This window comes from Amphiprion ocellaris, chromosome 5 (assembly GCF_022539595.1).
Source record: "Amphiprion ocellaris isolate individual 3 ecotype Okinawa chromosome 5, ASM2253959v1, whole genome shotgun sequence".
Lineage (NCBI taxonomy): Eukaryota > Metazoa > Chordata > Actinopteri > Pomacentridae > Amphiprion > Amphiprion ocellaris.
This window is the reverse complement of record NC_072770.1, coordinates 38,560,515-38,582,970: the sequence shown is the minus strand read 5'-3', so window position 1 is coordinate 38,582,970 and position 22,456 is coordinate 38,560,515. Positions and strand designations below refer to the sequence as shown.

The 22,456-nt window shown below is 38.1% G+C and overlaps 1 protein-coding gene across 6 annotated transcripts in view; it reads right to left on the bottom strand.

Moving 5' to 3' along the window:
- The window catches only part of LOC111567141 (poly(rC)-binding protein 4-like), a 145,777-nt gene that overhangs the window by 51,652 nt on the left and 71,669 nt on the right, over positions 1-22,456 (bottom strand). For 5 of the 6 annotated variants that reach the window (XM_055010601.1, XM_035947168.2, XM_055010602.1 and 2 more), the window contains exons 4-9: positions 17,090-17,342; positions 14,918-14,941; positions 13,002-13,034; positions 9,457-9,573; positions 2,595-2,726; positions 138-266 (exon numbers count right to left, since the gene is read on the bottom strand). In XM_055010601.1, coding sequence (XP_054866576.1) covers positions 138-266; positions 2,595-2,726; positions 9,457-9,573; positions 13,002-13,034; positions 14,918-14,941; positions 17,090-17,215 — 561 coding nt within the window. In that variant the 5' untranslated portion in view covers positions 17,216-17,342. Of the gene's footprint in view, positions 1-137; positions 267-2,594; positions 2,727-9,456; positions 9,574-9,844; positions 9,867-13,001; positions 13,035-14,917; positions 14,942-17,089; positions 17,343-22,456 lie in introns of those variants that run through there. The other variant, XM_055010603.1, reaches the window with a different exon arrangement.

Genomic DNA, 22,456 nt, shown 5'->3' with positions numbered 1-22,456 from the left:
ACAGCTTTTACTTTATAACTCAACGTTTATAGGAACCACAAAACACAATAAAGAAGTATTTTCACTAAACTCTGATCTAACTTTATGTACTTAGTTTAGCTTTTCTGTGACATGACGAGATGAACGTCTCTGTGTACCTCTAGGATTACAGTGCAGATGAGTTTGACACATTGGATGATGGCATCTTGGCTTCCTGATATTGTCACTTCTCTCTCTGTGGAGTTTGGTAGGAGGTCACCTGCCACCTGCACCTGGGCGCCTGTTGTCTACACAAAAACACACAAAAAAACAGTAAATATTTCCAAATGCCAGTCAAGCTGAGCAGAAAAGCTGCCGTCAGAAGCTGCTGAGATTCAGAAAGTCGAGTGTCAGTTTGTGTATTTATAGATGAAACTAAAACAGAGAATCAAAGAGACTTTAATGTGGTATCTTCATGGTTTTTAACAAGTTTATTAAGTGGAATTGATTCCATTCCTCCAGGCCTTGGTTAGTTGACTCACGTTGCTATGGAAACTGTCAGATCATCGGCCTCACATTCAGCTCGATATGATTTGCCTGTGAAGTTCTCAAGGTCTGATTTCACACAGCGCCGCTCCCCGCTCATTGGAATTTAACATTTCAAAAAGATAACTTTGCTTTTTGTCCAGGAAGGCGTTTGATTTCATTCGACAAGGTTTCAGTGTGACAGGAATCCAGCGAACACCTGTCAGGAAACATCGAATTATGGCAGCTCGTCGGTTGAGATTCTTCCTGGGTGCCGGATGGACGGGTGATCAGGTATGAAAGTATGAGCTAAAATAATTGGATTCTCTCAAACTATTATCCTGTTTCTGTAAATATTTAGGCTTTGAAAAATGTTTTCAGATTCTGACTGAGTAGATAAACTCGGCTGACCTTTGAGCAGGAAAATGCAGGAAATCTTCAGAAAGAAAGAGTAAATTGATAGATTTATGTCAACATTAAAACACCTGAATCTTGAACTAAACAGGATTTTACTGAACAAGTCAGTGAATCGGTAAATAATGGATGTACACTTTTGTTCAGAAGTTTGGGGTCACCCAGACAATTCCATGTTTTCCATGAAAACTCCCACTTTTATCCATGTGCTAACATAATTGCACAAGGGTTTTCTAATCATCAATGAGCCTTTCAACACCATTAGCTAACACAATGTAGCATTAGAACACAGGAGTGATGGTTGCTGGAAATGTTCCTCTGTAACCCTATGGAGATATTCCATTAAGAATCAGCTGTTTCCAGCTAGAATAGTCATTTACCACATTAACAATGTCTAGACTGGATTTATCATTCATTTAATGTTATCTTCATTTGAAAAAAAAAAGTTTTTTTTTTTTTCAAAAATAAGGACATTTCTAAGTGACATCAAATTTTTGAACGGTCGTGTAGCTACAGTAGCGTCACCCACTGGTTTGAAGAATCTGGGTTTCGGCTGTCACCATCTTGGAGCGAGGGGTTAATCTGAAGCACAACAGGCAACATGAAAACACAGCAACCCACCTGGTCCTTGTTTAATGGTTTAATTTAAACTTTCCACTGTCTCTAGACATCCCTTAGTGCTACAGTTTCCACAGAGCTCTGACCTGTGGGCACACCATCAAAGCTAATGCTAACGTTAGCAATATTAGCATCAAAATGCACTAACACTGACAAATTTCCCACTGTTGTATAGACATTGCCAACACAAATATAACTAATTCACTGGTGTTCAGTTCCTCAGATGCTGGCAGTGCATGGAGGCTTTTGTTTTCACTCTTACAACAGAACATTTGGTGAGTTTTGAGATGTTTTACAGTTTATCAGAGGCAGTTGAAGGAGTATAAAAAAAACATATCATGTTGTACTAAAGGGGACTTAAACCTACAGTGTTATAAATGTCTGTAAAAATAAAACCAAATTCTAAAAGCAAAGTATGATTACAACTGTAAGAATGAGAGTTAACTGATAACAGGCTACTACAAAAACTGATGGTGTGTATTGAACTAAAAGGTTTTCACACAAGTAAAGAACAGAAATTAAGCTCCTTCTCCTCATATACAAAACTCTTAAGCTCTTATTTTTTACTGATATTAATTCAGTAAAAAATAAGTGTAATTTCACAAACATTGTAAATTCCTATTTGTAAAATACGACTTGATGTGAACATTATTAACAGTTTTGGGCTTTTTTAAACTGTACCACCACTGCATGTCACTAACTCTTTGTCTTCTGGCTCTGTAGTTTCATCCTGTCTGCAGGTGTCCCTGAAGCTGGAATTTATCTGCAGTTTCTAACGTTATGATCTCCAATATGTTGAATTTTCTCTCATGTTTTGTCTGTTTTCTATCCATTATTCCGTTCTGATCCTCCTTTAACCTCACCCCGACCAGGGGTGAGGTTAAAAGTCTGCCCTCCCTGAGCCTGGTTCTGCTGGATGTTTTGTTGTTCAAAGACAAACCAAATGAATCTTTGGATGTGTTGTGAAAAGTGCCTTGAGATGACAAATGTTGTGAACTGGTTCCACATAAGTAAATCAAATTCAGCTGAATCTCCACTATGCCTGATAAAGTGACTCCATGTCCGTCCAGAAGACTCACCTCTCTGATCTCCTTGATCTTAGAACCTCCTTTACCGATGAGGGAACCACACTGGCTGGCCGGGATCACCAGTCGGAGGGTGACTGGAGGTTTGCTGGTCACTGTACCGTTTGCTACCAAAGCTGCCAGGTCCTGGGAGAAATCAAGAGCAACAGAAACATATGGGTTTAATTCAATTAAATTGAATTTACAGCCTGACCAGTCCTTAAAGGGATCTTCCATTAGTGTCAGTGTGTCTGGAGAACAACAAGCTGCTGGTCTACAACGTGTTCAAACATCTGTAGGTGTTGGGTTATTCCATTTCATTCCATTTCTGAACAGCATCTCAGTCTTCGTACTGATTAATTTGAAAAGGGTAACAAATCCAAAGTCGTAGAATAAAGGAAGTTGGTCCACCAGATGATTTACCTGAGCTCTAATTCTATTAGATATTTGTTTAAACTTTACTGAACCAGCAGTGACACTCTAACCTTACTAACCCTAATGCAAAACCTGAGTCAAGTTAAATCAAACTACAAAGAAGAAGACGTTAAGTCTTAGAATAAAGAAGGTTGTTACACCAATGCTCCAGTTTAATATTTATTTAATCTTTAAAGATTCATTGAGATGGACGTTGACCCACTTTCAGCAGGTTTTTTTTAGACCCAATGCATCATCAAATGCACGACCTTTTCATCTTTTTAAACAGCGTTTCAGTCTTCTTGTATAAACTTTCCCGTCGCCTCCTGCAGTAGAACCAAATCTATGTTCTGTGGTTTCGACCTCCAGCCTTTAGAGATGAACTCTGATGACCAGAAACCTCCACGCTGTCCGTCACGTCATACTTCGGATGCGGATCACAGATTGGACTCGACCCGGTCAAACGCCACCGGCTGCCTCTCCGACCTTCATTGCTGTCCTCTAAACTCCCAGCTCCTCTTCCTCACTTTCACTCTGTTCTGTGGACCAATCGGCTGCTCTCATGTCAGAGTAACAACAGAATATATTCTAAATTTAACAACCAGCCGACGTTTCAAGGCTTCATCGGAGCATAAAATCAATCGCTTTAGACACAAACACACAACTGGAATAAGTCAGCAGATAACATTAAAGAATGAGTTCATATTAATGTCACTTTTTAAAGTTGGATGCAGTTTTTGATTCCTCTCAAATGAACACTAAATTCATTTATTCACTTTAACCAAAGACTAAACGTAAAAAAAATCATGCTGTGATTATCAAAAATGCAGAAAATGTCGAGGAAGCATCATGACATTAGATTAGTTTACCAGTTTAAATAATGTTCACATAAAGTCTGTATTTTTAGAAATAATATGCTTAGTTGTTTTTTTTTACATTGATTGTAAAATTACAGTTTTTTGGTATTTAAATCAGCAAAAGATTAGTATTTTAACATATATTTAAACATATATTTGCCATTATTTGACAGAAAAACGACACGTTAAAACTGAACTCTTATTTTATTCAAATATAAAAAATATCTCACTAAAATTGGGGAAAACAGTACTAAGTGCATGTTACCTGTAAAAATGGTAGACAAATAATATTTTTTTTAGCTTTTTATAGTTATAGTTATAGTTTATAGTTGTAGTTTTTTTCTTCTTTTTTTAAACCTTGCTTAGATTTTCACAGATGTTTTATATTTTATTTCTGAGTTCTCTCTACTTCTTTAAATGCTAATGCTAATACTATGCTATGGCTTGCTAATGCTATGCTATTCCATTCTATGCTATGCTAATGCTATGCCATAGTATGCTATTGTTATGCTACTATATGCTATTCCATGCTATGCTATTCTATTCTACTGTATTCTATGGCATGCTATTCTATTCTACACTATGGTATGCAATGCTATTCTATGCTATGCTATGGTAATGCCATGCTATTCTAATCTATGCTATGCTATTCTATGCTAATACTATGCTACTCTATTCTATGGCATGCTTTGCTATCTTATGCTATTCTATGCTATGCTAATGTTATGTTATTCTATGTTAATGCTATGCTATTCTATTCTATGCTGTTATTCTATGCTATTATATGCTGTTATTTTATTCTATGCTATTCTATACTAATGCTATGCTACTCTTTTCTTTGCTATGCTGTTCTATTCTATGCTATTCTATTCTATCCTATGCTAATGCTATGCTATTCTACTCTATTCTATTCCATTCCATGCTGTTATGCTATTTTTTGCTGTTATGCTATTCTACTCCATTCTATGCTATGCTAACCTATTCTATGCTAATGCTATGCTAACCTATTCTATGTTAATGCTATTCTATGCTAATGATTCACTATTCAATTCTACTCTATTGCATGGCATGCTCTGCTATGCTATGCTATTCTATGCTCTTCAATTCTATTCCATTCAATGCTGGTTTGGGTTTTATTTCATTTTGAAAGTCCCTGATGTGTTTCTTTGGATAAATAAAGCAGAATTTTGCCTGCATTTCAAAATAAACCTCAGAAACATAAACGACACATGAGACGACTTCAGGTTATGATGAGTCTTCAGGTTTCTTATTACACATTTTATTTAACCCTCTCCTCTGTCTCAGTTTTCTCCAGGTTTATTGTACTTTTCCTCTTCAGTACTTACCGTTTCATTTTCTTTTATCGCTCTTTAACGGCGGCTCTCATCTGTCAGTTTTAATTATGATCTGATCTCCTCATCAGCCGTCAGTTATTAAAAAGAACCTGGAACTGGAACTAGACGACAGCTACAGTTAACTGACAGCCTGCATCATGCTTCACATCATGATGCTGCCACCACCGTGCTTCACATCATGATGCTGCCACCTCCGTGCTTCACATCATGATGCTGCCACCACCATGCTTCACGTCATGATGCTGCCATGCTTTATGTCATGATACCGCCACCACCGTGCTTCAGCTAAGATTCTTTGCATCAGAACTAATAACTGAAGAAGACTGGAGGCTGCAGATGTCCTGCTGGGTAAATCCAGTAATTATATATATACATAAATAAATCCAGTAATTATATATACACATAAATGAATCCAGTAATTCAGCTGCTAACCTCCAGATTGAACCTTTGTGGGTTTAAACGCTGAACTCTCTCTGATTTGTCTTCATTTAATCCCAGATCACACTTTTCAGACCTCCTCTTCATAATCTCTCTTCTTCAGCTCATTAACTTTTCACGGAACTTCCTCTCTCCTCGTCTCTATCTGCTTCCATCTCCACATCCTTTTCTTTAAAGCCACGTCCATCTCCCACTGTTTCCTCGTTTTTAAAATCCCGTCAGCTCCATAAATCTCTGTCCACTCCTCTTTTACTTTCCTTCCATGAGGATCACTGAGATTTAAATAGCAGCCATCTGGATTTAATTTCTCACAATGTGACACGTCCTGAAACGACAACCAGGCGCTCCGATTCTCCACAACCAGACCCTCTCTGGACCAAACATGGAGTCCAATAAGTCTTTAGGAGGAAATTAATGTCATATACACTGTAAAATTAAAAAAAATACAAATCCTTTAAAAAATTAAAATATCTTATGTAAACTCATACCTTTTTTTCCTGTGAATTTATGAGATATCTGGTATTTGACGAACCTGTGAAAGTCTGTTAAATAAAAGACAGAAAAATTATTTACCTTATTTTCAAACCTTAATATAAAATATCCTGATTTAAATAAAGTGTGAAATTTTACCATCAAACATGTAAATAAATTATTTTTAAAAAATACAGATTGTTCATTTTGTTTCCAAAATGGGCCTAATATGTCCAACTTCTCCAAAAAAAAGAAAAATAAATAAATGCTCAAAATGACTTAAAATGTTTAAAAATGGCTCAATTTGTCTAAAATGACAGAAATTGTGACTGAAATTGTGCAAAATGATTAAAAACCTGTTCTAAATGAACTGAAATTTAACCAAAATGAATGAAAACATCCATAAAATCACTTTAAAATTGTTAAAAAAAATGTCCCAAAAGAAAAACACATTTGAATTCTGTAGTGTTTATCTAAAATAGGACTAAAATTGTCCAAAGTGAGTCTAAGTTTGTAAAAAATTAGGCTAAAATTGTCCAAAATGAGCTGAAAATTGTCTAAAATTGGCCTAAAATTGGAATAAAATTGTGCAAAATTGGCCTTAAATTGTCCAAAATTAACCCAAAATTGTATAAAATTTGCCTAAAATGGGATTAAAATTGTCAGAAATTGGCCTAAAATTTTCTAAAATTATCCAAAGTGAGCCTAAAATTGTCCAAAACACCTCCAACTTATCAAAAAAAGTGTAATTTTATAGTCAAACATTAAGAAGTGATGTGATGATTTCCAATTTTGGTGTTTTTTAAGGTTTACATGTAAATTAACATTTTTTTTCTTCCGGTTTTACTGGATATTATCTGTATTTAAACATTAAAAAATACATGTAACTGTGTTTATATATATATGTGTGTTTACACGGCTGCATCTTCCAGTCATATGGATCTATATTCACCGTATGGATCTATATGTATGGATCTATATCAGTCATACGGATCTATATTCACCGTATGGATCTACATGTATGGATCTATATCAGTCATATGGATCTATATTCACTGTATGGATCTATATGTACGGATCTATATCAGTCATACGGATCTATATTCACCGTATGGATCTACATGTATGGATCTATATCAGTCATATGGATCTATATTCACTGTATGGATCTATATGTACGGATCTATATCAGTCATACGGATCTATATTCATCATATGGATCTTTATTCGCTGGGCGTCGCTTCTTAAACATTTTCCTCACATCCAGGCCGACGTTGAGCTGATTTAAAGTCTCCGATAGCTCCGCAGGACGCTGATGGAAACCGAGCGGCTGCTGGTTCAGGAGGTTTGTTAGGTTTCACTTTGAATCAACATCAACCAGAAAGTGTTCTTCTGCTGATTCTCTCCTCATGTTGGAGGTAATTAAACACTCTTCGCCAAGTTTACAACATCTGGACCAGAAAAAACACTCAAAGGTTGGTGTTGTGTTCATTAAATACTGAATACTTTGGTTCTGTTTCAGTAAAAACATTTGTCTTTTACCACTTATTCAGGTCTTGAATATTTGAGTTCTGGTATAAACTGGAACATTTTGAATAATTCTGGACAATCTAAGGTCATTTTTATGTAATGTAGGACAAGTATGAAGTCATTGAAGTCATTTTCTTATAATTTTAAACAGATTTTAACAAGGACTGGTATCTAGATGTGATTTGTTTTGTGTTTGTCCAAAACTAGGCTAAAATTGTCCCAAAAATGAGCTGAAAATTGTCCAAAATATCCCTCTTTTCTCCAAAACTTGCTGAAAATGACTTAAAAATGGTTCAAAATGATTGAATTTTACTAAAATGACAAAACCAGTTGTAAATGAGCTAAAAATTTAACCAAAATGAATGAAAAAATGGATAAAATTGCTTGAAAACTGTTCAAAAAATGTCCCAAATGAAAAACACATTCGAGTTCTGTTCTGTTTGTCCAAAATGAGTCTAAAATTGTCCAAAATGGGTCTGAAATTGTCCAACATTACCCTAAAAATGTCCAAAATGTGCCTAAAATTGTCCAACATTATTCCAACTTACCCAAATTGCCTTGAAAGCTTCAAAAATGACAAGAACTAGCCCAGAATGCACCAAAATTGTCCAAAACACCTAAAACTTGCTCAAAATAACCTAAAATGCTTTAAAATGGCTCATGTTGTTCAGAATGACTCAAAACGGTCTCAAATTAGTTAAACATAAACCAAAACCCCATGAAAATTGCCACCAAAAAAAAAAACCCATGATAAAATATCCCAAATAATGGAGGTAATTATCTTGCTGAGGTTCAGGATCAGCAACTCCCAACTGTTTCCAGTCTGAAAGTTCTAGAAGCTCTGACTCACCGACCGACTATCCATCAGCCTCCAGGAGAAAACATCCAGACCGGTTCCAGATCTCCTCCACATTGACCAGATTCATCCACAACCAGGTCAGGAGACGCGATCGGCTCCAGAAGCTCCATTAGCAGCATCTTCCGGAAGAGAAACTCCATCAGAACTCCTCTCTCCGTTCTCCATCCGGTCCTGGCTACCACCAGTGAAAACGGAACTCCTCCCTCCTCAACTTCCTCTCGGCCCAGCATTGATCCTGAAGCAGACGAGCCTCCAGAGAAGCCGCCGCATCCGGTAACGATCAGCGATTCCGACGCTCCCGACAGATCCTCCGATGTCCAGGTAGTCCACTGACGGACGAGTGGTCCTTCTAACTTCACATCTCGTCTTGACCTTCCTCCATCTCTGAAGACCACCTGGTCCATTCACTCAAACGAAGCCGAACCAATCGCCTATCATGTACTTCAAACTAGATTCATGCCTCAGCCCTCAGAAACCTCTAATACACCAAATACAACCCAGAAACATCTTAGGAGGCTTCGCCTTCTGACCCTGTTTGCCATAGAGACCAGTGAAGTCACAATCTGATCCAGATTCCTCTTCAAACAAATCCTGACGGTCCTGACGGTCCTGATGGTGCTGATGGTGCTGATGGTGCTGACTGTCCTGATGCTTCAATTGTTCAAAATGAGCCTAAAATTCTCTAAAATGAGCCTGAAATTGTCCAAAAATACCTTCAACTTATCCAAATTATATATTGTGTTTAGTATTTAGGTAGTATTTCCGTGTACCTCCTCCAGTTTGAAGGTGATCACGGTGTCTGTGTATATTTATGTAGTATTTATGTAGTATTTTCGGTAGTATTTATGTAGTATTTTTGGTAGTATTTATTTAGCATTTCTGTAGTATTTCTGTAGTATTTTTGGTAGTATTTATTTAGCATTTCTGTAGTATTTCTGTAGTATTTCATGTACCTCCTCCAGTTTGAAGGCGATCATGGTGAACGCTCTGAACACGCAGTCCGTTGGCCCGGTGATGGTGATGATCCTCTCTGGACAGGAACCTTCTGAGATGTTGATCCTGGCACTGCTCTGTGGGGGGAGGAGGGGGAGGAGGAGCAGGGGATTGTGGGAAAATTATTTTTTTGTAAAGGGAGGGAGAAAGAGGGAGGAGGAGGGGATTATGGAGGAGGCGAGGGAGGAAGATGGAGGTTAATGGAAGCAGGGAGGGAGGGGGGAGAGAGAAAACACATTAGTGGGGAGGAGGGGGGAGATGAGGAGCAACGACAGAGAAGAAGAAGAAGAAGAAGAAGAGGAGGAGGAGAAGGAGGAGAACCAGTCTGACCACCTAAAGGAGATTCACCTGAGATGCAGGAGGAGATTACCTGGAGGAGGGGGGAGGAGAGGAGGAGGGGGAGGGGAGGAGGGGGAGGGGCAGCCACATGGAGAGAGAAGATTGAAGTTTTCAGGAGCAAGAGGAAGGAAATGAAAAGATTAGGAGGAGGAAGATTGGAGCCCAGTGATAGAAATGAATTAAATGTGGAAGAGGAGGAGGAAGAGGAAGAGGAGGAGGTAGAGGAAGAGGAGGAGGTAGTGGAGGAGGAAGAGGAAGAGGAGGAGGTAGTGGAAGAGGAGGAGGTAGTGGAGGAGGAAGAGGAGGAGGAGGAGGAGAAGAGGAGGAAGAAGAGAAACAGGAGGAAGAGGAGGAAGATTGGAGCCCAGTGATAGAAATGAATTAAATGTGGAAGAAGAGGAGGAGGAGGTAGTGGAGGAGGAGGAAGAGGAGGAGGAGGAGGAGGTAGTGGAGGAGGAGGAAGAGGAGGAGGAGGAGGAGGAGAAGAGGAGGAAGAGGAGGAAGAAGAGAAACAGGAGGAAGAGGAGGAAGAGGAAGAGGAGGAGGAGGAGAAGAGGAGGAAGAGGAGGAAGAAGAGAAACAGGAGGAGGAGGAGGTAGTGGAGGAGGAGGAAGAGGAGGAGGAGGAGGAGGAGAAGAGGAGGAAGAGGAGGAAGAAGAGAAACAGGAGGAAGAGGAGGAAGAGAAGGAAGAGGAAGAGGAGGAGGAGGAGGAAGAGGAGGAGGAAGAGGTGGAAGAGAGACAAAGGTGGTGCAAATATTTGAGGAGGAAAAGATAAAGAGATGGAGCAAAAATCCAAAGGAGGATGATGAAGATGATGATGAAGAGGAGGATGAAGATAAACATTAGAAGAGAATCAGTGCAGCTGAATTAACTGGAAGGTTTACTGATTATTGATTGCTTAACGTCTGATCACTGATCACTGATCGATATTCTGTTTATTCTGATAGATTCTTGGTTTTCATCAATAACTCGTCCTGCAGCTTTAACAAAACCAACAGAAATAATATTGTTAAATTAAATGAGCATCAGGAACAGTTTGTTGAGACTTTTGGTTGCAATTCTTCATACGTTTTTTAAGAAATTTGGAAAAATGTGTTAAAAATGACTCAAACGTGTCTAAAATGACAAAAAAAGGTCCAAAATGCCTAAGAATTGGTTGAAAAGGACTCCAAATTTGTCCAAAATAACAAAACCTGTCCAAATTCACTCAAAACTAGTGCAAACTAGATTAAAAATTGTCCAAAATGTCTCAAACTTGTCCAAAATGACCAAAATGTTTTCGAAAATGACAAAAAATTGTCCAAAATGACCAAAAAATTATCCACAATTAAAAAAAATTATCCAAAATGACAAAAAATTGTCCAAAATGACTAAAAAAAATGTTGACAATGACTAAAAGTGGTTTAAAATGACTAAACATTGGTCCAAAATGGTTTCAAATCTGCCCAAAAATGACTCAAAAATTGTCCAAAATGTCTAAAAATGTGTTTAAATGACTTTAATATCTCCAAAATGCCTAAAACTTTGTCCAAAATGACTAAAACGTTGTTTAAAATGACTTAAAACTGGTCCAAAATGGTTTAAAATTTGCCCAAGAACATTGTCGAAAATTACTAAAAATCGGTTCAAAACTACTCAAAATTTGTCCAAACTGACTTTAAAAGTGGTTAAAATGACTCAGAATTGGTCAAAAATGACTCATTTAGTGGTAAGAAAATGGTTCCATCAGGCTAGAATGAAGGTTCTAGACTGGTCTCCACAAAGTCCTGACTTAAACCCATCAAAAACCTGTAGAATGATGAAGAAACAAGTCTTAGTTGAGTCAGTGAAACTGATAGTATAATGATACTGCCACCTCCATGCTTGATGGTAGGTATGGAGTCCAGAGGAGTCAAAGAAAAACCAGAAGATTGGAACCAGAAGAACTGAACTGAGGTGGAAACGGATGAATTAAACCAAATATTAGCTTTACTGTATGTATATTTTTGACCCGTTTCCATTTCCAGGCAGCATCTGAAGAAGCCTGTTGTGTTGTTGATGTTGGCTTTAGAGCGACTCTCCTCTGGGAGTCCCTGCGTCTTTACAGAAAACTCTCCGGTATTCACATCAGGTGTGGAATACGTTAACGAGTCGGTGATGTTATCTGTGCTCTGTTCTCAGAGAGATAAAGCATTTGAAGTTATAGATCCACATGTTTAAGTATTCATATGGCTGCAGAGGCTGACCTGACTGCAGATGAGGTGTGTTACTGGGAGACAAGAAAATGTTTGAGATTGGCGTTTAGATCTAGGTCTAACTTTTTTGGGAAATATAGCTGAAGCTGTTTGATGCCTCCCAGGTCTTTCAACTGGAGGGTTAGGAGGCAGTAACTCAGACTACAGGCTGCTTCATGTTGGCAAACAGAGAGCATTGTGGGAGTTTAGCTAGCAATGGGCACCATGACAAAGACTGAATCTATCTTAATAAATAGTAAGAGGCTCCACCTGGTGGAACAAGCAGGTACTACAGCTGATCTACATTTACTGACATGCATGTCCTTCTTCTTCTACCTTGCTGGTTAATCTATTTGCAGTTGGTTAAATTATGAACCCAGAGGGTGACTTCAGTGGAACCTTCTTACCTCCTGCATCTCCAGTTCTCTGTAATCTAGAAGCCCTTCTTCCTTCGTCCCTTGGTGCTCCCTACCTTCACACCTCTACGTCTCTTTTGTCTTTCTCGCCGTCCTCTCTGTCTACTTGCATCTATGTTTCCTTGAAAATACAGGAAGGCGTAGAGGACGGATATTCCACAGGGAGGCTACAGCTCTGAGCGTCGCTGCCGTTTTACCGTCTTCTGGCAGCAAAGAGCAGCTAAACGTGACTCAGCGTCAGGCGGAAGCACCAAATACTTCACAGAGTTAACTTTTCTCCTGGAAATTGGCGGATTTGATGGGATGTTTCCACTCTTCTGACATGTTTTATGGAATGATTAAGTTGCAGCAGAGAGAGGTCTGAGCAGAATATATAATTATGTTGTAGATTTCTCACAGATTCAGAGCAGATTGCACAGTTTCCTGATCAGTTCTCACGATCCATATGAGCTGAGGGGTTGTTCTGGGTTAATAGGAGACAGGAAGAGAAGGAAGAGAGGATGGAAGAAGGATGGGGATGGATGCGGTGTCTTACCTCTTCTCTTATTCTCTTCACAGTTTCTCCTTTCTGTAAATAAACAAGACAAATACACATGACTTCAACTGGAATTTATAAAGTCATTTATGAGAGATGTTGCAAAAAGGATCTGTTAGAGGAGTTTAACCCAAATTATACTATTGTAGCTTGAATATAATTCACGTTCATCGATATGTAAAAGTCCTGCAGTTCAGTCCAGGTTTGAAATGCATGTTGGTGCCAGAATGACATCAATTATTAACCAGTAACAGGGAAAACAGAAAATACTGTCAGATTTCCAACTTTCTGACGGTCCTAGAGCTACTCACCCTATGTCTGGTTCAAAACTAAATCTAAGCCTAAAATTGTGAAATTTTGTCAAAATCACGTCTTATTTTTTAAAGAAATCGCCAAACTTAAAACATTTAAGCATCTTGTTTTTATGATTTTGTGTCTCGTTTTTGTCTTTTGGCTCGTTTTGATGAGTTTGTGTCTCATTTTTGTGATTGTGTATCTCGGTTTTGCCATTTTGTCACTTTGATAATTTTGTGTCTCGTTTCAGTGATTTTAGCATTTTTGTTGTCTTGTGTCTTCTTGTGACAATTTTGTCTGCTTGTGGTCATTTTCTCTCCACATACTGTAGATATTTAACCATTTCAAGTCTTTTCCTCTCTACTCTGCTCATCATCAGTAGAAGATGTTTCTCCATGCTGAATGGATCACCATCAACCTGCTCCTCTGTTCACTGTTTCTGAGCCACGCTGCATTTATTTTATTCATCCAGTAGCTTTGATTTTACTCTCAGTGTAAAGTTGTCCAAAAATTACCTAAAAATGGTCAAAAAATGACTCAAAACTCGTCTCAAACAATTTGAAATTTGTCCAAAGTATCCAAAAATATTCAAATTAACTTGAAAATTATACAAAATTACTTGAAACTAGTTAAAAACAACAATGCTAGCCAAAGGAGGTCGTACAAAATATTAAGATTTTTAGTTAATATATGTGAATAAGGACTGTTTGTTGTTCCGGTTTGTTATTTGCCTACTAAAGATTTCTAAAATATTTATGTTTCCTTGTTTTTATGAAGGTGGTTTAACGGATTTGTTAGATGAAACTGAGAATGTAGAAGTATTTATGCATAACATACACAACCTATACAGGATATTTATGTATTTAATGATGTAGAAACCTCCTTTAAGCGAAGGACAGTGAACGTGGAAGTCGTGCTGAAGACTCCAGGTGAGGAGAATGAATCAGTGACGCTCTCCGCCTACTAATCAGCCGCCACCGGGATGCCCCCGAGCCCATCCACCGGCTGAAGAGTCTGACGTTTCCACGACAAATAAACCTGCAGTTTGTTTCCGAGTTGGAACGTTTATCTGCGCTGACACCTTGTCCTCGTCGCTGCTGCTGCTGCCTAAAGTCGAGGAACCCCAGAGAGCAGCTGTGATTTTAATTCCATCTCTACGTCGCAGACTGGGAGCTAATAGTCAAAATCTAAATATACGCTGAAAGAAATCAGCCTCGACCGCCGTGGTCATTATCGCACTTTGCTCAGCTGTGATATATTTGGAAAAGAAATCTGTCGGGGTTTTATTTAACAGTTAAATTGACTCGCGTCCCTTGAGAGCGGCTCCTTTCCACTGGAATGACTGGGAATTTTCACACGCTATTAATTCACATTTCACGGGAACGTCACATCGCCGTCGTCAGATTACGCTGAAACACCGAAGATGGATCAGATTTTCAGAGGGTTTTCACATGTCGCTGTGAAATTACTGCATATTTGACTTTCATTTAGAAACCCTGATGTTGTGTTTACAGAGAAATCTTTAGAAGTTGAATTTTAATGGTGTGAAATCCAGGATTTTGTGTTTTAAATGCAGTAAACTAACATGTTTCTGTTGCTATATAAAAACATGAGGAACTCACCTTTCCGATGATGCTTCCGACTTCCTGTGGAGGAAACAGAAACAGGAAGTGTCAGTTTTAGCGTCCTTTTAACAAAAGTGAAAAGTAATGAAGACAAAAATCCTATTTTTACGACAATTGCAGAAAATTAACAACTAAAAAGAAGCTTTTTAAGACATGGAAAAGTTCTTTATTGCACAGACTGTTAAATACGGTGGCCGAGAGGTGCAAACCAAATTTACATAATGCAAAACACTTTTACAACCTCCAAGACAAATTTACAAGCGACAAAACACTTTTACAACCTCCAAGACAAATTTACAAGCGACAAAACACTTTTACAAGTTCGAAAACACTTTTACAAGTCCGAAAACACTTTTACAAGTCCGAAAACACTTTTACAAGTCCGAAAACACTTTTACAAGTCCGAAAACACTTTTACAAAGCCAAATGTAACCGGAAAGGGAATATCCCAACTCCGGGATTGAACCGGAAGTGACGACGAGGAGCGGCTAATGCACTCTGTCGGTCTGATCTGCGCCATTTAAACACTCTAAAGACCGACCACACGAAAAACAAAACCGCGTCAATCGGTTTATATGTTCCCCACAAAACGGGCAAAACATCACCCGCTCGTTGTCCGTTGCATTAGCCGCTCCTCGTCGTCACTTCCGCTTCAACCCCTGAGTTGGGACATTCCCTTTCCGGTTACATTTGGATTTGTAAAAGTGTTTTTGGATTTCGACAAAACACTTTTACAAATCCAAATGTAACCGGAAAGGGAATGTCCCAACTCCGGGTTTGAACCGGAAGTGACAACGAGGAGCGGCTAATGCAACTTTTGGTTGTTGTTGATGGTGAACCAAGCGAGCGGGTGATGTTTTGCCCGTTTTGTGGGGAACATATGAACCGATTGACGCGGTTTTGTTTTTCGTGTGGACGGTCTTTAGAGTGTTTAAATGGCGCAGATCAGACCGACAGAGTGCATTAGCCGCTCCTCGTCGTCACTTCCGCTTCAGCCCCGGAGTTGGGACATTCCCTTTCCGGTTACATTTGGCTTTGTAAAAGTGTTTTCGTACTTGTAAAAGTGTTTTCGGACTTGTAAAAGTGTTTTCGAACTTGTAAAAGTGTTTTGTCGCTTGTAAATTTGTCTTGGAGGTTGTAAAAGTGTTTTGCATTATGTAAAAGTGTTTTTAGATTTGTAAAAGTGTTTTCAAACTTGTAAAAGTGTTTTGTCGCTTGTAAATTTGTCTTGGAGGTTGTAAAAGTGTTTTGCATTATGTAAATTTGGTTTGCACCTCTCGGCCACCGTAGTTAAACCTAAAACTTTGCATCATTTATAAGCCAGAAATTATAAACACAGAAACAATCGTCCAATTTTCTTTGAACTTATCAAGCATGGCGAGCAGTTTTGTTTGGCAAATTAGCCTACGAGCTAACCAAGATATTTCATCAAAATTACTTTAATCTACATGTTTCATTTAAAAATTCTAAAAAAAATGTTTTAAGGGAGTTTAGCTAGCCATCGGCACCATGACAAAGACTTAAGTGATGCTTACTGACCTCTAAAGATATCTAAAGATATGTCATCAAAAAGACTTAAATCTACACATTTCATTTAAAAATTCTCCAAAGATTAAATGTTTGCACCAGATTCTGTAAAAAAAAAAAGCAAAAGAACTTACGAGAGTTTATCTATCAATGGGCACCATGACAAAGACTTAAGTGGTGCTTAATGACCTCCAGGAGGAGCTCATGAGTCCATTTTGCTATCAGTCGTAAACAAGAACCCGAGATCCTTAAACTCCTTCGCTTGGGGCAGAAACTCACCCCCAAATTTATCTATCAATGGGCGCCATGACAAAGACTTAAGTGGTGCTTTATGACCTCTAAAGATATCTAAAGATATTTCATCAAAATGACTTCAATCTACACGTTTCATTTGAAAATTCTCCAAAGATTAAATGTTTGCACCAGATTCTGTAAACAAATTCAATGAGAATTTAGTTAGCAATGGGCACCATGACAAAGACTTTAGTGGCGCTTCATGACCTCTAAAGATATTTCATCAAAATGACTTAAATCTACATGTTTAATTTGATGTTTTCTGTCCTTAATACGTCACAGCTCAAAGAAGCTGCTCAGCTGCGGTTTATCTTTGGCTCTGGTGGAGTTTGCGATGTTTCCGCTCACCTTTCCGTGCATGAGGAGGCGCAGCGTCAGCGTCACGCCCATGGCTCCGTCTCCAAACTCCTGCTCACAGCTCATGGTGGTGGTGGTGGTGTGGGTGGAGGAGGACTCTAACGCTGGAAGACGCATGAAGGTCCGAGGCCCCGAAGGCGAACGGAGCTGACCAGAACACCACGGAGAACCTCTGGAGAACCTCTGGAGGGGCGAGGGGAAGCTGGAGGAGGAAGTTATGGAAGGAAGCTCTGGATTCTCTGCTCTGTAGGGAGAAAAAAAGAAGGAAATAAAGTTAGAAATGTTGTTTTTAATCCTGTTTGTCTTCATTCAAACCTGAATGTTGGTGCATTCAGATAAATATCTACAGGATGTGGAGACAAAAAAACAAAGAGGCAAAAAAACCCTCAAAGAATGACGTTTTGTGGTTATTTTGTGTATTTTTCTTATGATTTACCATCTTTTTTTGATGATTTTTAGTTCCACTGTAATGATTTTGTATCGTTTTCTGGTGATTTTGTGACTTTTTGTCATTATTTTACCTCTTTCTGGTAATTTTGTGTTTTTTTTTTAAATTCAGCTTTTTTTGGATGATTTTTAGTTCTACTGTAATGATTTTGCATCTTTTTGTGGTGAGTTTGTGACTTTTTGCTCTAATTTCAACTCTTTTTAGTAATTTTGTGTGTTTTTGCAGTGATTTTCCATCTTTTTTGGGCGATTTTGCAATGTTTTGTTGTTATTTTACCTCTTTTTGTTGTGATTTTTCAACTTTTGTGGTAATTTTGTGTGTTCTTCTTATGATTTATCATCTATTTTGATGATTTTGAATCCCAGTTTAATAATTTAGCATCTTTTTGCAGTGATTTTGAGACTTTTTGTCCTAATTTCAACTCTTTTTGACAACTTTGTGTTTTTGCAATGATTTTGCATCTTTTTTTGGTGGTTTTGCGACTTTTCCCTCATTATTTTAGCTCTTTTTGTGGTGATTTTGTGTGTTTTTCTTGCAATTTACCATCTTTTTTGCTGATTTTGAGTCAAATTGTAATGATTTTGCATCTTTTTGTGGTGATTTGGCTGCAGTTTTTAACAGAACTCAGTATCATGAGGCTCAGAAATGACGGAAAAGGTCCATTAAAAGGAGCAAAATTTGGACTTCAAGGACCTGAAACTCTGGAAATATTCATAGTATGAAGGTAGAACTTTGATAATTAATAAACTTCCTGTAGATGAAGAACCCGATGATTCTGAGGAGGTTCTGGTGGAAACTGTGACCGATTCTTCATTAAATATGAGTCAAGTCTCAGTGTTTTTTTTTACTCTAAAGCATCAGCGGCTCTAGAAGTCGTCTCATCGAGGTGTTGGAATGAATCCTCTGGTGTCAGAAGCTCGTCAACACGTCGCTGTAATTTCAACATTAATTGGAGAGTCTGTTTAAAAAGCTGAAGGGGCCGAATGAAAGGAGCTTTTCCTGGAAGTGGCTCTCAGCCGTGATGCCTCAAAAACAGAAACTCTGAGCTGCTTCCTACTCGCTGGGACTATTTAAAGCTGCATCTGTGTGCCACTAACTTTGAATTTTGATGCCTTCAGTGAGAATCTATGATGGAAATAGTGATGAAAATAAAGAAAAACCATTAAATGAGAAGGTGTTTTGACTGGTAGAGTATGTGTGATGGATTGTATTAGATTTTCTTGTTATATTGCAGATAAAACTAAGAAAAATCACAGAAAAATTTGTCAGAAATTACGTTTACCCTAAAAAAAAATCTGCCAAAACTGTAACATCCACATAAAAAAATCTGTGTTGTTTTTGCTAACTCCTTCTTTTACAATATTTAACTGTAAAATGTTACTATTGTTGATATATTTTTTTAAAAATATATATTTTCCAAACGATAATTTGCTCTTTTACTGTGATTGTATAATTATGTTGTTCTACATTTAAATCAGCTAAAAGTATATTTTTTATTTTTATTTTATTATTTATATTTTTTTATCCCACATTTATTCCACCACATATTCCACTTTTATTCCACATTTATTCCACCACGTATTCCACCATTATTCCACCATAATTCCATCTTTTTTCTACCATTTATTCCACCATGTATCCCACCTTTATTCCACCATTATTCCATTTTTATTCCACCATTATTTCAGCAATTATTTCACCTTTACTCCACCATGTATTCCACCTTTATTCCACCATTATTCCACCATTTATTCCCCCTTTATTCCACCTTTATTCCAGCATATCTTGTATTTCTGGCTGTCAGATGGTTTTATTTATTTAGATTTTCTTTCCGCTGTGTGAGTTTTCGTGTCGTTTCTGCGTCTCATGAAAAATCCAGATCGGGAGCTAAAAGTAGGTCAGCAAATGGCAGCGAGGAAACGCTCCGTCAGACGCCTGAGAGCTTCTGAGGTTCAGATCATCCATCAGCTGTTGGTTCGCTTGTTTCTCCACAATGTATGAATTATTGAAGCCCCTCCAGACGGGTCAGAACCCCTCGAGGACGGAGATGGACTCCAGGGAACCAATCAGGTCAGACGTTGCTGGTCGGTTATTTACCACAAATAAATCAACATCTACGAGCAGTTGATCAAACATCTGACTTCAGTTTAACCCCAAAACACAATAACAGGTGGAAAAACACCAAATAATCCTTAAAAAAACAAAATGACCCCATGTACCAGCTAAAAACTATAAAAACACACAAAAAAAAACAACTTTGAAGTGAATCTTAAATGTTTCACGTGTGGTTCTGTCACAAAAATGACCCAAATCTAACTCTAAAACTGTGATTTTTTCATCCAAATTACTTTATTTGACTTGTCTCGGGTAAAAATTGGTCAAAAAAGCACTAACATTACACCGTCTGAGCCAAAAACTGTAAAGCATGGTGGTGGCAGCATCATGATATGAAGCATGGTGGTGGCAGCATCATGATGTGAAGCACGGTGGTGGCAGCATCATGATGTGAAGCATGGTGGTGGCAGCATCATGATATGAAGCATGGTGGTGGCAGCATCATGATGTGAAGCATGGTGGTGGCAGCATCATGATGTGAAGCATGGTGGTGGCAGCATCATGATGTGAAGCATGGTGGTGGCAGCATCATGATGTGAAGCACGGTGGTGGCAGCATCATGATGTGAAGCACGGTGGCAGCATCATGATGTGAAACATGGTGGTGGCAGCATCATGATGTGAAGCACGGTGGTGGCAGCATCATGGTGGCAGCAGATGTTCAGGATGACTGAGGTTCTTCTCCGATTTAATCACAGATTTTAAGTTTTATTTGTGTTCATTTGTAGAACTCTGGTCTCATTTTGACATCAAAGACTCGTTTTATCATAAATTCTTTTTCAGGGTCTGGATAGATCATTTTTTCAGTTTTTTACAGTTTCTTTGTCTGACAAAAGGTGTAATTTTGGTGGATTTTTTTGGTATATTTATAAAGAGACATGCAGAATAAAGTGATTTGATGTAATGTCATGATTTTAAGCTGGCATTTGGGAATTTTCATGGCAGATCCTGATGTCACACATGACAGGTTGAAGAAGCGTTGGAAAGACAAAAATTTGCCTTTTTTTGTTTTTACAGTTTGTTTCTCTGATAAATGCTATAATTTTGGTGAATTTCTTTGTGATTTTTAAATGAGATGCATAGAAGGAAATGTTTTTGATGAAATTTCATGATTCTGAGCTGAGATTTTGAATTTTCCTGGCAGAACTGCATGCTACACATGATTGCCTTTAGGGACCATTGGAAAGACAACAATTTGGCTTTTTTTTTTTTTTTTACAGTTTTTATAGTTTCTTTCTCTGACAAATGGCGTAATTTTGGTGGATTTTTTGCCAAATTTATAAATATGACATTTAGAATACAACAATTTCAACGAAATATCCTGATTTAAAGCTGAGGTTTGGTTATTTTCCTCATGGAATCCTATGTCACATGGGACACATTTAGGGACTGTTGGAGAGATGAAAATTTAGCATTTTTTAATGGTTTTACAGTTTCTTTATATGGCGAGTTTTGTAATTTTGGTGTTTATTTTTTTAAGCGACTTTCAAAAACATTTAGAATTAAATATCCTGACTCTGAGCTGAGATTTGGGAATTTTTCCTGGCAGAACTGCAAGCTACACATGATGCCTTTAAGGACCATTGGAATGACAAAACAGTGACATGTGTTTCTGTTTTTACAGCTTCTACAGTTTTTAGTCAAATTTTAAATACATTTTGAATGAAATATCCTCATTGTAAAGTGAGATTTAGGAATTTTCCTGGCAGAACCGTATGTCACACATAATACTTTTATAGACCCTCAGAAAGATTAAAATGTGGCATTTTTTTCTGTTTTTACAGTTTTTGGCTTTGCTCAATTTTGTAATTTTGGTGTATTTTTTGAAGAATTTTTAAATATGACATTTAGAATGCAATAATTTAAACGAAATAACCTGATTTTAAGCTGAGATTTGGTTATTTTCCAGGCAGATCCTGGTGTCAACAGGATACGTTGAAGAAGCGTTGCAAAGATGAAGCACGGTGGTGGCAGCATTATAATGTGAAGCATGCCTCATTTTGGTTGTTTTGCAGCTCATTTCTCCTCATTTTGAAACCAGATGAAAACACAGGACTTCATATTACAGTGAAAAATGAGGCAGGAGCAAATAAAAAAACCCTCTATTGAGTGTTTCTATAGTTTATGTAACTCTTAAAGTCAACGTTCATGGAAATATTAACAAAATTGACCAATTTCAGGCCCTAAAATGTGCTTTTTTTTTCTTTTTGTTGTATTCCGATCTGTTGATTGGACTGAAGTGACTTTAATTCCAACATTTTTGTTTGTTTTTGCCTAATTTGCAGCTCATTTTCTCTTCATTTTGAAAACAGCACTGAGCCACAGTGTGGAAAAATGAGACCGAAGCCAGAAAGAACTGCCTCTAAAGTGACTTCATTTCTTGATTTAAACCCCTGGCGATGAGAGGATCAGTCAGACTGGATGTTTGCTGTCAGGGTTGCTGTTGAGGTTGGGTTAAAAGCAGTGGAAGTTGTGCTGTTCGGTTGTGTGTTTGTGTTGGTGTCGGCTAGCCGTGTGCTATCAGACGATGATGTCATGGCGTGTTGGAGAGGAGGTGACATCACCGCTGATCTATGCAAGCGACACCAGAGTCTATTTAAAGAGCAGAGAGCAGCAGCAGAACAACATTTAGATTTACACCTTCAGTCCACAGACGCCTCCTCCACCCATAATCACCATGATTAGCTCTGATGCTAGCAGGCTAACATCCTAATGGATGCTGCAGCTGTTTACACGATATGGAAACATGGAGTCTGAAAATAGAGTCAGGAGACAGCTGCTTACCGGAAAGACAAC